The sequence below is a fragment of the Oenanthe melanoleuca genome, chromosome 25 (genome assembly GCF_029582105.1).
Source record: "Oenanthe melanoleuca isolate GR-GAL-2019-014 chromosome 25, OMel1.0, whole genome shotgun sequence".
Classification (NCBI taxonomy): domain Eukaryota; kingdom Metazoa; phylum Chordata; class Aves; order Passeriformes; family Muscicapidae; genus Oenanthe; species Oenanthe melanoleuca.
Genome location: NC_079358.1, coordinates 7605726 through 7623144, shown reverse-complemented (window position 1 = coordinate 7623144; position 17419 = coordinate 7605726). Strand labels below are relative to the sequence as shown.

The following is a 17419-nucleotide window of genomic DNA, read 5'->3' as shown; positions in this document are numbered from 1 at the left end:
CACAGGGGACTCAGAATGACCACAAGGAGACTGGAGTGACCAGAGAGGGACTGGAGTGACCACGGCGCTATCACAGTGACCACGGGGGGACGGGAGTGACCACAGGGGTATCACAGTGACCACAGGGGGGTGGCAATGACCGCATGGGGGTCGCAGTGACCAGAGAAGGGCTGGAAATGACCACAGGGGGGTCTCGGTGACCACGGGTGGGTCGCAGTGACCACAGGGGGGTCGCAGTGACCACGGCGGTATCAGAGTGACCACGGGGGGACGGGAGTGACCACGGGGTGGTCGCAGTGACCATGGGGGGCACTGGAGTGACCACAGGGGGGTCTCGGTGACCACGGGGGGGCCGCAGTGACCACGGGGGGGACTGGAGTGACCACAGGGGGGTCTCGGTGACCACGGGGGGGTCGCAGTGACCACGGGGGGGCCGCAGTGACCACGGGGGGCACTGGACTGACCACAGGGAGGGTCAGCGTGGCCGGAGGGGCCCCAGGACGAGCGGGGGGGGGCCGGACCCTCTCCCCCCCTCCCCCCCGGCCTTTGGGAACCCCCTCTCCCCTCCCCCTCCCCCCGGCCCTCCCCCCGCGCGCGGCGCCCCCGGACTTGGCTCCGCCCCCCGCCCCTCCCCCCGCGCGCCGCCGCTGCCAAATTTGGGCGCCGAAGCCGCGGAGCCAAAAATAGCGCGGGGAGCCCAAAAATAGCGCGGGGGGGGCGGGGCCGCGCCGAGCGGGGCCGGGGGGGGAGCCGGGACCCCCCGGGGGGATTTTGGGGAGGGGGGGAGGGGATGTGGGGACGGGGATTCGGGGAGAGGGGCTTGGGGGAGACCCCCGGTCCCACCCCCCAAAATTTGGGTGTCCCCCGCCCCCCCGCGGGTCTCGGGATTTCCCCCCACCCCCTCCCAAATTTAAGGTGCGATCTCCGGGACCCCCCCACCCAAAATTCTCGGGTCCCTTTCCCAAATTTGGGAGCCCCTCCCCAAATTCCTGAGCGTCCCCCCCATCCCCGAGCCCTCCCCTCCCCCAATTCCCGCGGGTCTCCCCAAATTCCCGGGGATCCCCCCCGCCCCCCCCTCCCCCCGCGGGGTTTCCATGGCAACGGCGGCGCCGCAGCGATGGGGGAGGGGGAGGATGAGGAGGGAGGGGAGGAAGGAGGAGAGAGGATGAAAAGGGATGAAGAGGAGGGAGGATGAGGAGGAGGAAGGGGGAGGGGGGAAGGTGAGGATGAGGAGGAACGAGGGGAGGAAGATGAGGATGAGGAAGGAGGGGTGAGGAGAGATGGAGGAAGATGAAAGAGGATGAAGAGGAATGAGGAAGATGAGGATGAGGAAGGAGCTGGGATGGGGCTGAGGATGAGGGAGGAGGGGTGAGGAGGAAGATGAGGAAGAGGAGGAGGAGGAGCAGGGGGAGGAAGATGAGGATGTGGGATGGAGGAGAAGGATGAAGATGAGGAAGATGAGAATGAAGGAGCTGGAAAATTGGTGAGGATGATGAAGGGGAGGATGAGGAGAGATGGAGGAAGACGAAGGAGGATGAAGAGGAACGAGGGAGGAAGATGAGGAGGAGGAAGGAGAGGATGAGGATGAAGGCCCAAGGAACTCCCCCCTCCCCAAAAAGAGACCCCAGCCCCCCGACACTCTGGGCCCCCCCACATTCCCGACGGGGTCTGTGGGAGGGGTCTTTATTTGGGGGGCTCTGGGGCCCCCCGAGGGTTTTGGGGTTTTTTGGGGGTTTTTTGGGGGAGGGGTCATTTCTTCTTGGCCGCCCCCTCCTCACCCTCCTGCCCCTCCGGGGGGGCTGCGGCCGCCTCGAGCTCCCGGCGCCGGCGCTGGACATCGGCCACGGCCTGGGGGGTCAGCCTGGGGGCGGGGGGGTCAGGGGTCAGGGGTCAGCCTGGGGGCAGCGGGGTCAGGGGTCAGTGGGGGGTCAGGGGTCAGCTGGGGGTCAGGGGTCAGCGGGGGGTCAGGGGTCAGCCAGGGGTCAGGGGTCAGCCTGGGGGCAGGGGGGGTCAGGGGTCAGCTGGGGGTCAGCCTGGGGTCAGGGGTCAGCCTGGGGGCAGCCGGGGGTCAGGGGTCAGCTAGGGGTCAGGGGTCAGCGGGGGGTCAGGGGTCAGCCGGGGGGCAGCGGGGGTCAGGGGTCAGCCGGGGGTCAGGGGTCAGCCTGGGGGCAGCGGGGTCAGGGGTCAGCCTGGGGGCAGGGGTCAGCCTGGACATCGGCCACGGCCTGGGGGGGCAGGGCGGGTTTGGGGCTGGTTTTTGGGGGTCAGGGGCTGTTTTGGGGAGTGTTTTTGGGGCTGATTTTGGGGGAATCTTGGTCAGTCTTTGGGCAGATTAGGGCCAGTTTTGGGGTCAGTTTTTGGGGATCCCAGGGCCAGTTTGGGGTCAGAGTTTGGGGGTCCCAGGGTAAGTTCTGGGGTCAGTTTTGGGGCTCTCAGGGCCAGTTTTGGGTCAGTGTTTGGGGTCCCCAAGGCCAGCTCTGGGTCAGTGTTTGGGACAAGGGCTGGGTTCGGGGTCCCAGGGCCAGTTTTGGGGGTCAACGTCTGGGGTTCCCAGGGCCAGTTTGGGGTCAGTGTTCGGGGTCCCCAGGGTCAGTTTTGGGCTCAGTTTGGGTCAGTGTTTGGGCTCAGTTTGGGGCTCAGTTTGGGGTCAGTGTTTGGGGTCCCCAGGGTCAGTTTGGGCTCAGTTTGGGTCAGTGTTTGGGCTCAGTTTGGGGCTCAGTTTGGGGTCAGTGTTTGGGGTCCCCAGGGTCAGTTTTGGGCTCAGTTTGGGCTCAGTTTGGGTCAGTTTGGGTCAGTGTTTGGGTCAGTTTGGGTCAGTTTTGGGCTCAGTGTTTGGGTCAGTTTGGCTCAGTTTGGGTCAGTTTGGGTCAGTTTTGGGGCCCTGTCCCACCTGGGCACCACGAGCAGGCCGAGGCTGCGGGCAGAGCCCAGCAGGGCGGGCAGGGCCGTGCCCCGGGCAGTGTTTGGGGTCAGTTTTGGGGCTCAGTTTGGGTCAGTTTGGGTCAGTTTTGGGTCAGTTTTTGGGGTCAGTTTGGGGCTCAGTGTTTGGGTCAGTGTGGCTCATTTGGGCTCAGTATTGGGGTCAGTTTGGGGTCAGTTTTGGGGCTCAGTTTGGGGTCAGTTTGGGTCAGTTTGGGGCCCTGTCCCACCTGGGCACCACGAGCAGGCCGAGGCTGCGGGCAGAGCCCAGCAGGGAGCGCAGCAGGGCGGGCAGGGCCGTGCCCCGGGCAGTGTTTGGGGTCAGTATTTGGGGTCAGTTTTGGGCTCAGTTTGGGGTCAGTTTGGCTCAGTTTGGGGTCAGTTTGGGTCAGTTTTGGGGCTCAGTTTGGGTCAGTTTGGCTCAGTTTGGGTCAGTTTTGGGGCCCTGTCCCACCTGGGCACCACGAGCAGGCCGAGGCTGCGGGCAGAGCCCAGCAGGGAGCGCAGCAGGGCGGGCAGGGCCGTGCCCCGGGCAGTGTTTGGGGTCAGTTTTGGGGTCAGTTTGGGTCAGTTTGGGTCAGTTTGGGTCAGTTTTGGGTCAGTTTGGGTCAGTGTTTGGGCTCAGTTTTGGGGCTCAGTCTGGCTCAGTTTGGGTCAGTATTTGGGCTCAGTCTGGCTCAGTTTGGGCTCAGTTTGGCTCAGTTTGGCTCAGTTTTGGGGCTCTGTCCCACCTGGGCACCACGAGCAGGCCGAGGCTGCGGGCAGAGCCCAGCAGGGAGCGCAGCAGGGCGGGCAGGGCCGTGCCCCGGGCAGTGTTTGGGGCTCAGTTTGGGTCAGTTTGGGCTCAGTTTTGGGTCAGTCTGGGTCAGTTTGGGGCCCTGTCCCACCTGGGCACCACGAGCAGGCCGAGGCTGCGGGCAGAGCCCAGCAGGGAGCGCAGCAGGGCGGGCAGGGCCGTGCCCCGGGCACGCAGGGCCGGGTCCCGCTGCTTGGCCAGCGCCACCTCGAACAGCTGAGCCAGAGACACCAGCCCGGCCGGGGCGTGGCCTGGGGGCCGGGCTGAGAGCCTGGGGGACACTGAGAGAGCCCCCAGGGACCCTCACAGCCCCCCAGAGCCCCCAGGGACACTCACAGTCCCCCAGAGACCCCCAGGGACCCTCACAGCCCCCCAGAGACCCCCAGGGACACTCACAGCCCCCAGAGACACTCACAGCCCCCTGAGAGCCCCAGAGACACTCACAGCCCCCTGAGAGCCCCCTCAGAGAGCCCTGAGTGCCTCAGAGACCCCTCAGAGCCCCCTGAGAGCCCCCAGAGCCCCCTCAGAGCTCCTCAGAGACCCCTGAGAGCCTCTCAGAGACCCTGAAAGCCCCCTCAGAACCTCCACCCCTAAATCCCCTGAGACCCCCAAATCCCCCATCCCCTCAAGAACCCCCACCCCAAAATCCCCAAATCCCCCTCAGAGACCCCACTCCCTCAGGAACCCCCACCCCAAAATCCCTCAAATCCCCTAAGAACCCTCACCGCCTCGGGAACCCCCAAAATCTCCACCCAGGGTCCCCCAAAATTCCCTTCAAACGCCCCCCCAGCACCTCAGAACCCCCCGAGGACCCCAGGACCCCCAAATCCCCCCTCACAATCCCCAAATCCCCCCCCAGGACCCCAAATCCCCCCTCACAATCCCCAAATCCCCCCCCAGGACCCCAAATCCCCCCCTGACCAGGTCTGCCCGATCCTTTTTCCACTCCGGCCACGGCCTTGAGGAAGTAGGAGGTGGGGGGGGTCCCGATGGTCAGCGAGTAGGTGCGGTCAGGCTGGGGGGGCAGGGAGGGTCACTCAGGGGTCACTCAGGGGTCACTCGGGGGTCACTCAGGGGTCACTCGGGGGGGGGTCCCGGCCCCCCCCCCACTCACATGCACGAGCAGCCGGACCCTCAGCGGGACCCCGGGTTTGATGTCCCGGGTGCGCTCGTTGAAATCTTTGCAGAAGGCGGCGATGGAGACCCCGCGCTGAGGAAACACCGGGGGAGGGTCGAGCCGGGCCCGGGGGGCATCGGGACACCCCGAACTCCTCCCGTCCCCCCGAAACTCGCCGCACCTGCCCCAGCACCGGCCCCAGCGGCGGCCCCGGCGCGGCGCCCCCCGCCGGGATGAGGATCCGCACGGGTCTGGGCGCCGCCGCCGGCGCTGACCGGGCCGCCCCCGCCGCCGCCCGCACCGAGCGCGCCGAGCGCGCTGCCCGCGACATGGCGGCGCCTCCGTGAGGGAGCGCGGTCACGTGCGGCGCGGGGAGCAGCGCGGCCAATCAGAGACAAGGACGGGGGGGCGGGGCCGAGAGCAGCCAATGGGAACGCGGAGGGGGCGGGGCCAAAGGGGGCGGGGAAATCGTGAGGGGCGGAGGGGCGGGGCCAAAAAAATGGGCGCGAAAAGCTGCAGAGGGGGCGTGGCCTGAGGGCGGAGTGGGCGGGGCCGGGGAGAATCGGGGATTCCCTCCCGAGGGATTCCCCCGGGGATTCCCTCCCCTCCCCCTCCCGAGGGATTCCCCCGGGGATTCCCTCCCCTCCCGCACCCCAGCCTCACCTGGGGGCTCCCGGCGGAGCGCGGAGGGGGGGGAGGAGCAGCGGGGGGAGGGGCAGGGGGCGGGGGACGGGGTGGGAGGGGAGGCAAAGGGGGGGTCAGGGCCCCTCCCCTCCCCCCTCGCCGCCCCCTCCCCCTCCCCGGCCCCTCCCCCGCTCCCGCAGCCGCCTCAGAACCTCCGCGTGCGTCCCCGCCCTGGCCGGAGGTCAAAGGTCACGGGGGGGAGGGGAGGAGACAGAAACCCCCCGACCCCCCCAGATCCCTCCTCACCCCCTCCCCCTCCCCAGGAATGTCCCCAAGAGTCCCCCAGACCCCAAAAACATCCCCAGACCCACCCCAAAATCCCCTTTAACCCCCCCCCAAACCCCTCGGGACCCCCCCCAAATCCTCTTGGGGACCCCAAATTCCCCTTGCGACCCCCAGAATGTTCCCCAGTCCCCAAAGGACCCCTCAGACCCCCCCAAAAAAATCCCTTTTAACCCACTTATCCCTCCCAATCCCCTCTAACCGCCCCCAAATTCCCTTTAGACCCCCCGAAGCTCCTCCCAGCCCCCCCGGGATCCCCCCAAATCCCCCCCCGGGACCCCCACCGGCTCCGGGCTCGCTCGTAGGCCGCTCGCAGCTCCCGGTCCTGCCGGTCCAGGAAGGCGGCGTGAGCCCCGGCCAGGTACCTGCGGGCAGAGGGGCGGGGGGGAAACGCGGCCAGGGCAGGGGGATGCACCCCAAAATACACCCCAGATTCAGGGGAATGCACCCCAAAATACACCCCAAAATTCATCCCAAATACAGGGGAATGCACCCCAAAATACACCCCAAAATTCATCCCAAATACAGGGGGATGCACCCCAAAATACACCCCAGATTCAGGGGAATGCACCCCAAAATACACCCCAAAATTCATCCCAAATACAGGGGAATGCACCCCAAAATCCACCCCAAATACAGGGGAATGCACCCCAAAATATACCCCAAAATCCGCCCAAAAATTCACCCCAAATGCAGGGGTATACACCCCAAAATCCGCCACAAATCCAGGGGAATCCTCCTGAATCCACCTCATTTTTGGAGCCCCCATCCCCATTTCCTGACCCCCATCCCCATTTTTGGGGTCCCATCTCCATTTCTGGGGTTCCCGCCCCATTTTTGGGGTCCCCGCCCCGTTTTTGGTGTCCAATCCCCATTTTTGACCCCCATCCCCGTTTTTGGTGTCCCATCCCCGTTTTCGGGGTCCCATCCCCGTTGTCGGGGTCCCCGCCCCGTTTTTGGTGTCCCATCCCCGTTTTCGGGGTCCCATCCCCGTTTTCGGTGTCCCATTCCCGTTTTCGGGGTCCCATCCCCATTTTTGACCCCCATCCCCGTTTTCGGGGTCCCCGCCCCGTTTTCGGTGTCCCATCCCCGTTTTCGGGGTCCCATCCCCGTTTTTGGGGTCCCATCCCCGTTTTCGGGGTCCCATCCCCGTTTTCGGGGTCCCACCTGTAGGCCAGGGCGTGGGCGAGCCCCCCCAGGGCCATGAGCAGCAGCAGCACCCCCAGGACCCGGCGGGGGGAGGTTCTGGGGGGGGTCCCGGGGGGCCGGAACTGCTCCCAGTACCGCCGGTTCTGATCCCAGTACCGCCGGTTCTGATCCCGGTTCTCCCGGTTCTGCTCCCAGTACCGCCGGTTCTGATCCCGGTTCTCCCGGTTCTGATCCCGGTTCTCCCGGTTCTGCTTCCCACTGGGACGGGCCGGGGGGACACGGCACCCATGGGACCCCCAGGACCCCCCAAAACCCTCAGGGACCCCCGAGATCCCCCCCAAAACTCCCCAAACCCCTCCCCCGACCCCCCAGGACCACCCAGGACCCCCCCAGGACCCCCCAAAACCATCAGAGACCCCCAAGATCCCCCCCAAAAACTCCCCAAACCCCTTCCCCGACCCCCCAGGACCCCCCAGGACCCCCCAAAACCCTCAGGGCCCCCCCGCCCGTTACCTGGGGGGGGTCCCGGGGCGCGGGGGGGCCCCGGGGGCGTCCCGGGGGGGGGTCCCGGGGGTCCGGGGGGGGCTCAGGGCCGCGTAGGCCTCGGCCAGCAGCAGGAACCGCCCGTGGCGGGAGGGGTCCGAGGGGTCCCCGTCGGGGTGCACCTGGGGGAGGGGCGGGGAGACCCCGAAATGGGGAGAGACCCCCAAAAATGGGGAGAGACCCCCGGAAATGGGGACAGACCCCAAAAATGGGGACAGACCCCAAAAATGGGGAGAGACCCCGAAATGGGGACAGACCCCCGGAAATGGGGACACACCCCAAAAATGGGGACACCCCCCGAAAATGGGGAGAGACCCCCGGAAATGGGGACACACCCCCCGAAATGGGGACAGACCCCAAAAATGGGGACACACCCCAAAAATGGGGACACACCCCCGGGAAATTTGGGGTTCGGGGGAGGGGCCAAACGGGCGGGGAGGGGTCGCCAAAACACCGGGACCCCCCCGCGCGACACTTGGTACGGTCCGGGGGGAACCCGGTGCTCCCAGTTCATCCCAGTTCATCCCAGTCCCATTTTATTTTCCAACCCCAAAATCGCCGTTTTTCACCCCAAAACCACCGTGGTTTTTTTCCCCCAGTTCCCTCCCAGTTTGTCCCAGTTTACCCCAGTCCTCCCAGTCCCATTTCTGCTCCCAAACCCCCATTTTTGACCCCAAAATCTCCGTTTTTAACCCCAAAACTTACGGGTTATTTCCCCCCGTTCCCCTGAATCACCTCCCAGTTTGTCCCAGTTTGTCCCAGTTTGTCCCAGTTCCCTCCCAGTTTGTCCCAGTTTGTCCCAGTTCCCTCCCAGTCCCATTTCTGTCCCCAAACCTCCCATTTTTGTCCCCAAAATCACAGTTTTTCACCCCAAACCCGCTGGTTTTTCTTCCCCCCAGTCCTGCCCAGTGTCCCCCAGCTCCCTCCCAGTTTGTCCCAGTTTGTCCCAGTTTGTCCCAGTTTGTCCCAGTCCCCTCCAGCCCCATTTCTGCCCCCAAACCTCCCACGTTTCTCCCTCCCGGTGCCATTTTTGACCCCAAAATCGCCGTTTTTTCCCCCCAGAACCGCCGGGTTTTTTCCCCCCAGTTCCCTCCCAGTCCCTCCCAGTCCGTCCCAGTCCGTCCCAGTCCCGGTACCTCCTTGCAGCGCGCCAGGAACGCGGCGCGGATCTCGCGGGCGGAGGCGCCGGGACGAACCCCCAGAACCGAGTGGGGGTCGGGGGGTCCCGGCCTGGGGGGGTTGGGACGTTTGGGGGATTTTGGGACATTTTGGGGGATTTTGGGGGATTTTTGGGACATTTGGGGGAATTTTGGGGGATTTTTGGGACATTTTGGGGGAATTTTGGGACATTTGGGGGGATTTTGGGGGATTTTTGGGACATTTTGGGGGATTTTTGGGACATTTTGGGACATTTGGGGGAATTTTGGGACATTTTGGGGGATTTTTGGGACATTTGGGGGAATTTTGGGACATTTTGAGACATTTTGGGGGATTTTTGGGACGTTTTGGGAGGTTTTGGGACATTTTGGGGGATTTTGGGGAGGTTTTCAGGGTTCCCAGGTGAATTTTGGGGCTTTTATTTGGAGCTCCCCTGTGATTTTCGGGGAATTTTGTGGCGGTTTTGGGCAATTTTGGGATATTTTGGGATATGTTGGGATATTTTGGAATATTTTGGGGCCGTTTTTGGAGTTCCCAGGTGAATTTTGGGACATTTCGGGCAAGTTTGGGATATTTTGGGGCTCCCAGGTGAATTTTGGGACAATTTTGGATCATTTTTTGGAATGTTCTTGGGACATTTTGGGATATTTTGGGATGCTTTGGGTATTTTGGGGCAGCTTTTGGGATATTTTTGGACATTTTGGGACATATTTGGAGATTTTGGGACACTTTGGGATATTTTTGGGTATTTTTGGTATTTTGGGGCAGTTTTTGTGATATTTTGGGGTATTTTGGGGCAGTTTTTGGGTATTTTGGGATGTTTTGGGGCAGTTTTTGGCAGTTTTTAGGGATTTTTGGGACATTTTGGGACATTTTTGGGATATTTTGGGTATTTCGGGCTCACCTGCTGCCGAGGCCCCTCCAGGTCCAGCCCCGCCGTGGGGGAGGGGCGGCCCAGGCCCCCTGCGGGAGCGGCGCCAATTAACGCCGTTAATTAATTAACCCAAATTAACGCCGTTAATTAATTAACCCCAATTAACGCTAATCAACCCCGAGACTCGATGGTCAGCGCGGCCGGAGTTAATGACCGCTAATTAGGACGTTAATTACCATCAACTCAGCCATTCCCACACATCTAGCTGTTAATTAATGATTAATTAATGCTTAATTACTGCTAACTAACGCGTTAATTGCTGTTAATCAGGCTGTTAATTACCCCAAAGTTCCGAATGTTTATTAACACTAATTACCCCGACCCCGCTAATTGCCCCGCTATTAATTAACACTAATTAACGCTCCGGGGGGCGCTGCCGTGGGGGAGGGGAGCGCTAATTAGCGCTAATTGGGGGTTAATGAGCCCCCGGCCCGCCCGTTACCATGGCAACCGCGCGCCGCGCCGCCATCGCCGCCGCTTCCGCTTCCGGGGCGGCGCCACGTGACCGGACACGGCGATCACGTGGTAAAACCTGCGCGTGACGTCAGCGGAAGCGGCGGCGCCGCCGCGATCACGTGATTCCGACGGGACCCGCGATGGCGGCGGAGGTGCGGGGGGGGAGGGGCGGATTCGGGGGGTCCCGGGGGGGAATTTTGGGGCCGGGGGAGCGCGGGAGGGGCGGGGGGAGGGGCGGGGGCCCTGTGGGGGTTGGGGGGCGCTGAGACCCTGGGGGTGGGGGATGGGCGTTGGCGGAGCCCCGGGGGCGCGGTTTGAGCGGCCGTGACGTCATCGCCGCGGCGCCGGTGACGTCACGGGCGCGCCCGTGTACAGCGCCCCCCAGCGGGGAGACACGGGGGGGCTGGGGACGCTCAGGGGACAGTCGGTGACAATTAATGACGTTAAGGGGACACTCAGTGCTGGTTAATGACATTAATGACATTAATGACATTAATTACATTAATTACATTAATTACACTAATTACTTGTGCCCCAGTGGCTGCTGCTGGCGCTGTCAGGGTGTGCTGGGCACACTCCAGGTGACAATAGGTGACAATAACTGACATTAGGATGGCAATCAGTGCTAATTAACGCCATTAATTAGTGCCGTTTGTCGCCCCCCAGTGGCTGCAATCAGTGCTAATTAACGCCATTAATTAGTGCCGTTTGTCGCCCCCCAGTGGCTGCTGCTGCTGCTGGCGCTGTCAGGGTGTGCTGGGGACACTCCAGGTGACAATAGGTGACAGTTAATGGCGTTAAGGTGACAATGAATGTTAATTAACCCCGTTAATTACACTAATTACCTGTGCCCCAGTGGCTGCTGCTGGCGCTGTCAGGGTGTGCTGGGACACTCCAGGTGACAATAGGTGACAGTTAATGACACTGAGGTGACAATGAATGTTAATTAACCCCGTTAATTACACTAATTACCTGTGCCCCAGTGGCTGCTGCTGGCGCTGTCAGGGTGTGCTGGGACACTCCAGGTGACAATAAGTGACAGTTAATGACACTGAGGTGACAATGAATGTTAATTAACGCCGTTAATTACGTTAATTACTGTAATTACCCGTGCCCAGTGGCTGCTGCTGGCGCTGTCAGGGTGTGCTGGGGACACTCCAGGTGACAATAGGTGACAGTTAATGACACTGAGGTGACAATGAATGTTAATTAACGCCGTTAATTACACTAATTACTGTAATTACCTGTGCCCAGTGGCTGCTGCTGGCGCTGTCAGGGTGTGCTGGGACACTCCAGGTGACAATAGGTGACAGTTAATGGCGTTAAGGTGACAATGGATGTTAATTAACGCCGTTAATTACGTTAATTACTGTAATTACCTGTGCGCAGTGGCTGCTGCTGGCGCTGTCAGGGTGTGCTGGGACACTCCAGGTGACAATAGGTGACAGTTAATGACACTGAGGTGACAATGAATGCTAATTAACGCCGTTAATTACGTTAATTACACTAATTACACTAATTACCTGTGCGCAGTGGCTGCTGCTGGCGCTGGCGCTGGCGCTGCCCCCCGAGCGCCCCCTGGCGGCCGAGCCGCGCAAGGTGCAGATCGGGGTGAGGCGGCGGCCGGAGCGCTGCGGGGAGCGGAGCCGGCGGGGGGACGTGCTGACCCTGCACTACGAGGTACTGGGATTAACTGGGTAAACTGGGATGAACTGGGAGCGCTGCGGGGAGCGGAGCCGGCGGGGGGACGTGCTGACCCTGCACTACGAGGTACTGGGATTAACTGGGATGAACTGGGAGCGCTGCGGGGAGCGGAGCCGGCGGGGGGACGTGCTCACCCTGCACTACGAGGTACAAACTGGGTAAACTGGGATGAACTGGGAGCGCTGCGGGGAGCGGAGCCGGCGGGGGGACGTGCTCACCCTGCACTACGAGGTACAAACTGGGTAAACTGGGTAAACTGGGATGAACTGGGAGCGCTGCGGGGAGCGGAGCCGGCGGGGGGACGTGCTCACCCTGCACTACGAGGTACAAACTGGGTAAACTGGGATTAACTGGGATGAACTGGGAGCGCTGCGGGGAGCGGAGCCGGCGGGGGGACGTGCTGACCCTGCACTACGAGGTACTGGGATTAACTGGGTAAACTGGGATGAACTGGGAGCGCTGCGGGGAGCGGAGCCGGCGGGGGGACATGCTGACCCTGCACTACGAGGTACTGGGATGGACTGGGTAAACTGGGATGGACTGGGAGGGACTGGGATGGACTGGGATTAACTGGGGGGACGTGCTGACCCTGCACTACGAGGTACAAACTGGGTAAACTGGGATGGACTGGGATTAACTGTGGGGACGTGCTGACCCTGCACTACGAGGTACTGGGGGAACTGGGATGGACTGGGCACATGCAGTGGTCCAGACAGGTTCATACCGGTCTGTACTGGTTTATACTGGTTCATAGTGGTTTATACTGGCCCATACTGGTTTATACTGGTCCATACTGGTTTATACTGGTCCATACTAGTTTATACCGGTCGTGCTGGTTTATACTGGTCCATACTGGTCCGTACTGGTTTTTACTGGTCCGTACCGGTCCGTACTGGTTTGTACTGGTCCGTACCGGTCCGTACTGGTTTGTGCTGGTCCATACTGGTTTATACTGGTCCATACTGGTCCGTACTGGTTTTTACTGGTCCGTACCGGTCCGTACTGGTTTGTGCTGGTCCATACTGGTTTATACTGGTCCGTACTGGTCTGTACCGGTCCGTACTGGTCCGTACTGGTCTATACTGGTCCGTACCGGTCCATACTGGTTTGTACTGGTCCATACTGGTTTTAACTGGTCCGTACTGGCGCAGGGCACGCTGGAGGACGGGACCCCCTTCGACAGCAGCCTGAGCCGGGAGCAGCCGTTCGTGTTCTCACTGGGAACTGGGCAGGTCATCAAGGGCTGGGACCAGGGGCTGCTGGGGTGAGTGACCCCTGACCCCTGAGTGACCCCTGAGTGACCTCTGACCTCTGGGTGACCCCTGAGTGACCCCTGACCAGCACTGACACCCCAAACTGGGACTGGACAGGTCATCAAGGGCTGGGACCAGGGGCTGCTGGGGTGAGTGACCCCTGAGTGACCCCTGAGTGACCCCTGAGTGACTTCTGACCCCTGAGTGACCTCTGACCTCTGGGTGACCCCTGAGTGACCCCTGAGTGACCCTGAATGACCCCTGAGTGACCCTGAATAACCCCTGGGTGACCCCTGACCCCTGAGTGACCCTGAATGACCCCTGGATGACCCTGAATGACCCCTGGGCGACCCCTGACCTCTGAGTGACCCCTGGGTGACCCTGAATGACCCCTGGGTGACCCCTGACCCCTGAGTGACCCCTGACCACCACTGACGCTGAACTGGGAGCACTGGGGGGTCACTGAGACCCTCACAATGGGGGAGGGGGGAATTCCTCGGATTTTGGGGCTCCAGGATTTTGGGGAGGATTCCCTGGATTTTGGCTGCCCTGACCCCGCCCCTCCCCCCAGGATGTGCGAGGGGGAGAAGAGGAAACTCGTGATCCCCCCAGAGCTGGGTGAGACCCCAAAAACTGCCCCAAAAACTGCCCCAAAAATGGCCCAAAAATGGCCCCAAAACTGCCCCAAAACTGCCCCAAAAAAGGCCCCAAAAACTGCCCCAAAACTGCCCCAAAACTGCCCCAAAACGGCCCCAAAACGGGGGGACACAAACCTGGGGGGAAATCCCAAAAATGGGGAAAAAAACCCCCAAAAGTGGGGGAGGGGGAACCCAGAAATGGGGGGAATCCCAAATTTGGGGGAAATCCCAAAATTTAGAGGAAAACCAGCAAGTTTCAGGGGAAATCCCGAATTTTGGGGGGAAATCCCAAAAATGGGGAGGAAAAATCAAAAATGGTGGGAAAAAATAAAAAAAAAATGGGGGGAAATTTCGGGAGGAAATGGAAAATTTGGGGGGAAACCCCAAAATTTGGGGGGGGAGGGGAGGAAACCCCGACAAGAGAGCCCAAAATTGGGGGAGGGGAGCCCCAAATGACCCCAGTGACCCCTGCCCATCCCCCCCCAGGTTATGGGGACCGAGGGGCCCCCCCCAAAATCCCAGGTGAGCCCTGACCCCCCCCCGGGGATTTTGGGGTGAAAGGTGGGAAATTCGGGAGGGAATTTGGGGATTTTGGGGGATTTTTGGGAGGGTTTTTGGGGAGAATTTGGGGGGGATTTGGGGAGGATTTTTGGGGGGATTTGGGAGGATTTTTGGGGAGGTTTTGGGGGGTTCAGGAGGAGATTTTTGGGGAATTTTTGTGGAGAGATTTTGGGTAATTCCAGGAGGATTTTTCGGATAATTTTGGGGTAATTTTGGGAGGTTTTGGGGGGTTCAGGAGGAGATTTTTGGGGAGAGATTTTGGGTAATTCTGGGATGATTTTTAGGGGGATTTGGAGAGGATTTTGGGTAAATCCGGGAGGATTTTTGGGGGAATTCTGGGAGATTTTGGGGGGTTCAGGAAGAGATTTTTGGGGAGAAATTTTGGGTAATTCCATGAGGATTTTGGGGGGATTTTTGGGGAGAGATTTTAGGTAATCCTGGGAGGATTTTTGGGGTAATTTTGGGGGGGTTCAGGAAGAGATTTTTGGGGGATTTTTGGGGAGAGATTTTGGGTAATTCCAGGAGGATTTTTGGGGTAATTTTGGGGTCTCCGAGGCGATTTTGGGGGCGGATTTTGGGTAATTTTGGGGTAAATTCGGGGAGATTTTTTTGGCGGTTCTGGGGCGGGTTTGGGGTTTTTGGGGAGGGGATTTTGGGGTGCTGACCCCCCCCAGGGGGGGCTGTGCTGATTTTCGAGGTGGAGCTGCTGAAGATCGAGCGGCGCCCGGAGCTTTAGGGGGACCCCAAAACCTCCAGAATTTCCCCCAAATTCCCCCCTAAAACTCGAGATTTTGGGGTCCCCCCCCATTTTTTTTTGTGGGACCTTTTGTGGAGAAACCCCCAAATTTTGGGGTCAATAAAGGGTTAAACCAAAAGGTTTTGGCGCCACCGATTTTTTTTTCCCTTTTTTTTTTTTTTTTTTTTTTTTTTTTTTTTTTGTTTTGCTTTTTTTTGTGTTTTTTTTTGTTGTTTTGGGGGGTTTTTTTGTTTGTTTTTGTTTTTTTAGGGGTGGAAAATAAGAAAAAAAATCTGGGGCAAAACCCCAAAAATGTCAAATCTGCTTTTATTAAACCCATATAAAAACAACCCCAAACCCCCCACCCCGGAATTTAAAAAAAAACTAAAAAAAAAACCCCAAAACCCCCCAAATTCCCCCCAAAATCCCTCCCAGGACCCCCCAAAACCAGTGGGGGAGGGGGGGAGTGATTATCGCTGCAGGGGGGACCCCAAAAATGGGAGGGGTCCCCCAAAATTGGGGTGGGGATTGAGACTGGGGGGGTCCCCCCGAAATTTGGGGATCCCCACGATTTGGGGGTGGGGGAGGGGGTTCCCCCCGGGGTTTTTGGGGGTCCCCCCGAATTTTGGGGGGTCATTTCTTCTGGGGGGTGTTGAGTTTCTGCATCCCCCGAATCTTCTCCAGGAGATCCCCCACGAACGCCTGGGGGGGCAGGGGGGGTCAGGGGGACCCCAAAATCAACCCCAAAATCCTGGGGGGATCCACCCCCAAAATCCTCCCAAACCCCTCCCAAAAATCTCCCCAAATTCCCTCCCAAAAATCCCCAGAATTCCCCCCAAAATCTTCCTGAAAATCCCCCCAAAATTCTCTGAATTCCTCCCCCCCCCCCAAAATTCCCCCATCAAAAAAAAAAAAAAATCCCCCAAAATGGGACCCCCCCCCCACCCAAAAAAGGAACCCAGAACCCCCAAAATTCCCCAAATTCCAAAATCCACAAAATTCCCAAATCCCCTCAAATCTCCCCCAAATTCATCCAAATCCCCCAAAATTCCCAAATCCCCTCAAATTCCCCCAAAATTCCCAAATCCCCAAAATCCTCCCAAAATCCCCAAATTCATCCAAATCCTCCAAGTCCCCAAAATCCCCCCAAAATTCCCAAATCCCCAAAATTCCCCAAAATTCCCAAAATCCCCCCAAATCCCCAAAATCCCCCAAAATCTCCTCACCTCGGTGGGTTTGTAACAGTCAACGAGGATTTCCTGGGGGGCACAGAGGGGTCAGGGGGGGCTCGGGCCCCCAAAATTTGGGGGATTTTGGGGATTCTTGGGGGGATTTGGGGGCAGATTTTGCAGGGGATGGGTGGCGATTTTTGGGGTGATTTTGGGATTATTCTGGGGTTTTTTTTAGGATGATTCCGAGGATGATTTTGGGGTTTTTTTTGGGTGATTCTGGGTTTGGTTTTGGGATAATTCTGAGAATGATTCTGGGGTGTTTCCGGGGATGATTTGGGGTTTTTTTGGGGATGATTTTGGGTTTTTTTTGGGGATGATTTTGGGTTTTTTTGGGGATGATTTTGGAGTGTTTCTGGAGATGATTTTGGGGTGTTTCTTGGGGACGTCTTTGGGTTTTTTGGGGTGATTGTGGGTTTGGTTTTGGGATAATTCTGGGGATGATTCTGGGTTTTTTTGGGGGTGATTCTGAGGATGATTTTGGGATTTTTTTGGGGATGATTTTGGGCTGTTTCTGGGGTTGGTTTTGGGGATGTTTTGGGGTTTTTCTGGAGATGATTTTGGGTTTTTGGGGGGTGTTTCTAGGGATGTTTTTGGGTTTTTTTGGGGATGATTTTGGGCTGTTTCTGGGGATGATTTTGGGTTTTTTGGGCTGTTTCTGAGGTTGGTTTTGGGGTGATTTTGGGCTGTTTCTGGGCTGTTCCTGGGGGTGTTTCTGGGGATGATTTTTGGGTTTTTTGGCTGCTCCCGGTACCTGCACGCGGGCGCTGCGGGCGCCGTCGCTCTGGGGATGATTTTGGGTTTTTTTGGGGATGTTTTGGGCTGTTTCTGGGGATGTTTTTGGGTTTTTTTGGGGATGTTTTGGGTTTTTTTGGGGATGTTTTGGGTTTTTTTGGGATGATTTTGGGCTGTTTCTGGGGATGTTTTTGGGTTTTTTTGGGGATGTTTTGGGCTGTTTCTGGGGATGATTTTGGGTTTTTTCGGGGATGTTTTTGGCTGTTTCTGGGGTTGGTTTTGGGCTGTTTCTGGGGATGATTTTGGGTTTTTTTGGGGATGTTTTGGGCTGTTTCTGGGGATGTTTTTGGGTTTTTTTGGGGATGTTTTGGGCTGTTTCTGGGGATGTTTTTGGGTGATTTTGGGCTGTTTCTGGGGATGTTTTTGGGGTGATTTTGGGCTGTTTTTGGTACCTGCACGCGGGCGCTGCGGGCGCCGTCGCTCTCCATGTCCAGCAGCTCGTCCACGTCGATCTCCAGCTCCGGG

General features: G+C 59.2%; 3 protein-coding genes and 1 long non-coding RNA gene across 4 annotated transcripts; 1 reads left to right on the top strand and 3 right to left on the bottom strand.

Annotated features, from left to right (window-relative positions):
• Window positions 1-1714: 1714 nt before the first annotated feature.
• MRPL11 (mitochondrial ribosomal protein L11) lies at window positions 1715-5190 on the bottom strand. The gene is made up of 5 exons (XM_056510445.1): window positions 5014-5190; window positions 4830-4925; window positions 4637-4730; window positions 3807-3966; window positions 1715-1861 (listed from the first exon to the last, which is right to left on the bottom strand). The coding sequence occupies exons 1-5, from the start codon at window positions 5161-5163 to the stop codon at window positions 1750-1752; spliced, it is 612 nt and encodes a 203-aa protein (XP_056366420.1). The 5' UTR covers window positions 5164-5190; the 3' UTR covers window positions 1715-1749.
• A 340-nt stretch (window positions 5191-5530) lies between these two features.
• Window positions 5531-10086, bottom strand: DNAJC4 (DnaJ heat shock protein family (Hsp40) member C4). Its single transcript, XM_056510323.1, has 7 exons — window positions 10025-10086; window positions 9553-9611; window positions 8627-8720; window positions 7461-7612; window positions 6966-7205; window positions 6083-6163; window positions 5531-5687 (listed from the first exon to the last, which is right to left on the bottom strand). Exons 1-7 carry the CDS (start codon window positions 10049-10051, stop codon window positions 5591-5593), a joined length of 750 nt encoding a protein of 249 aa, XP_056366298.1. The 5' UTR covers window positions 10052-10086; the 3' UTR covers window positions 5531-5590.
• Window positions 10087-10107: 21 nt separating this feature from the next.
• FKBP2 (FKBP prolyl isomerase 2) lies at window positions 10108-15069 on the top strand. The gene is made up of 6 exons (XM_056510392.1): window positions 10108-10190; window positions 11572-11718; window positions 12894-13006; window positions 13567-13613; window positions 14120-14155; window positions 14869-15069. Exons 1-6 carry the CDS (start codon window positions 10179-10181, stop codon window positions 14928-14930), a joined length of 417 nt encoding a protein of 138 aa, XP_056366367.1. The 5' UTR covers window positions 10108-10178; the 3' UTR covers window positions 14931-15069.
• Window positions 15070-15529: 460 nt separating this feature from the next.
• On the bottom strand, window positions 15530-16969 carry LOC130262980 (uncharacterized). Its single transcript, XR_008842231.1, has 3 exons — window positions 16914-16969; window positions 16157-16189; window positions 15530-15632 (listed from the first exon to the last, which is right to left on the bottom strand). It is a non-coding gene; the product is annotated as an uncharacterized LOC130262980 (long non-coding RNA).
• Window positions 16970-17419: the final 450 nt, after the last annotated feature.

Coding starts and splice junctions, on each gene's coding strand:
- FKBP2 (XM_056510392.1), top strand. Junction 13,614..14,119: donor CGTGATCCCCCCAGAGCTGG/GTGAGACCCCAA, acceptor ATCCCCCCCCAG/GTTATGGGGACCGAGGGGCC. Junction 14,156..14,868: donor GGCCCCCCCCAAAATCCCAG/GTGAGCCCTGAC, acceptor GACCCCCCCCAG/GGGGGGCTGTGCTGATTTTC.
- DNAJC4 (XM_056510323.1), bottom strand. CDS start 10,051: ATGGCGGCGCGGCGCGCGGTTGCCATG. Junction 9,612..10,024: donor CGCGGCGCGCGGTTGCCATG/GTAACGGGCGGG, acceptor CCGCTCCCGCAG/GGGGCCTGGGCCGCCCCTCC. Junction 5,688..6,082: donor TACGAGCGAGCCCGGAGCCG/GTGGGGGTCCCG, acceptor ACCTCCGGCCAG/GGCGGGGACGCACGCGGAGG.
- MRPL11 (XM_056510445.1), bottom strand. CDS start 5,163: ATGTCGCGGGCAGCGCGCTCGGCGCGCTCGGTGCGGGCGGCGGCGGGG. Junction 4,926..5,013: donor TGGGGCCGGTGCTGGGGCAG/GTGCGGCGAGTT, acceptor GTGTTTCCTCAG/CGCGGGGTCTCCATCGCCGC. Junction 3,967..4,636: donor AAAAGGATCGGGCAGACCTG/GTCAGGGGGGGA, acceptor CCCGGCCCCCAG/GCCACGCCCCGGCCGGGCTG.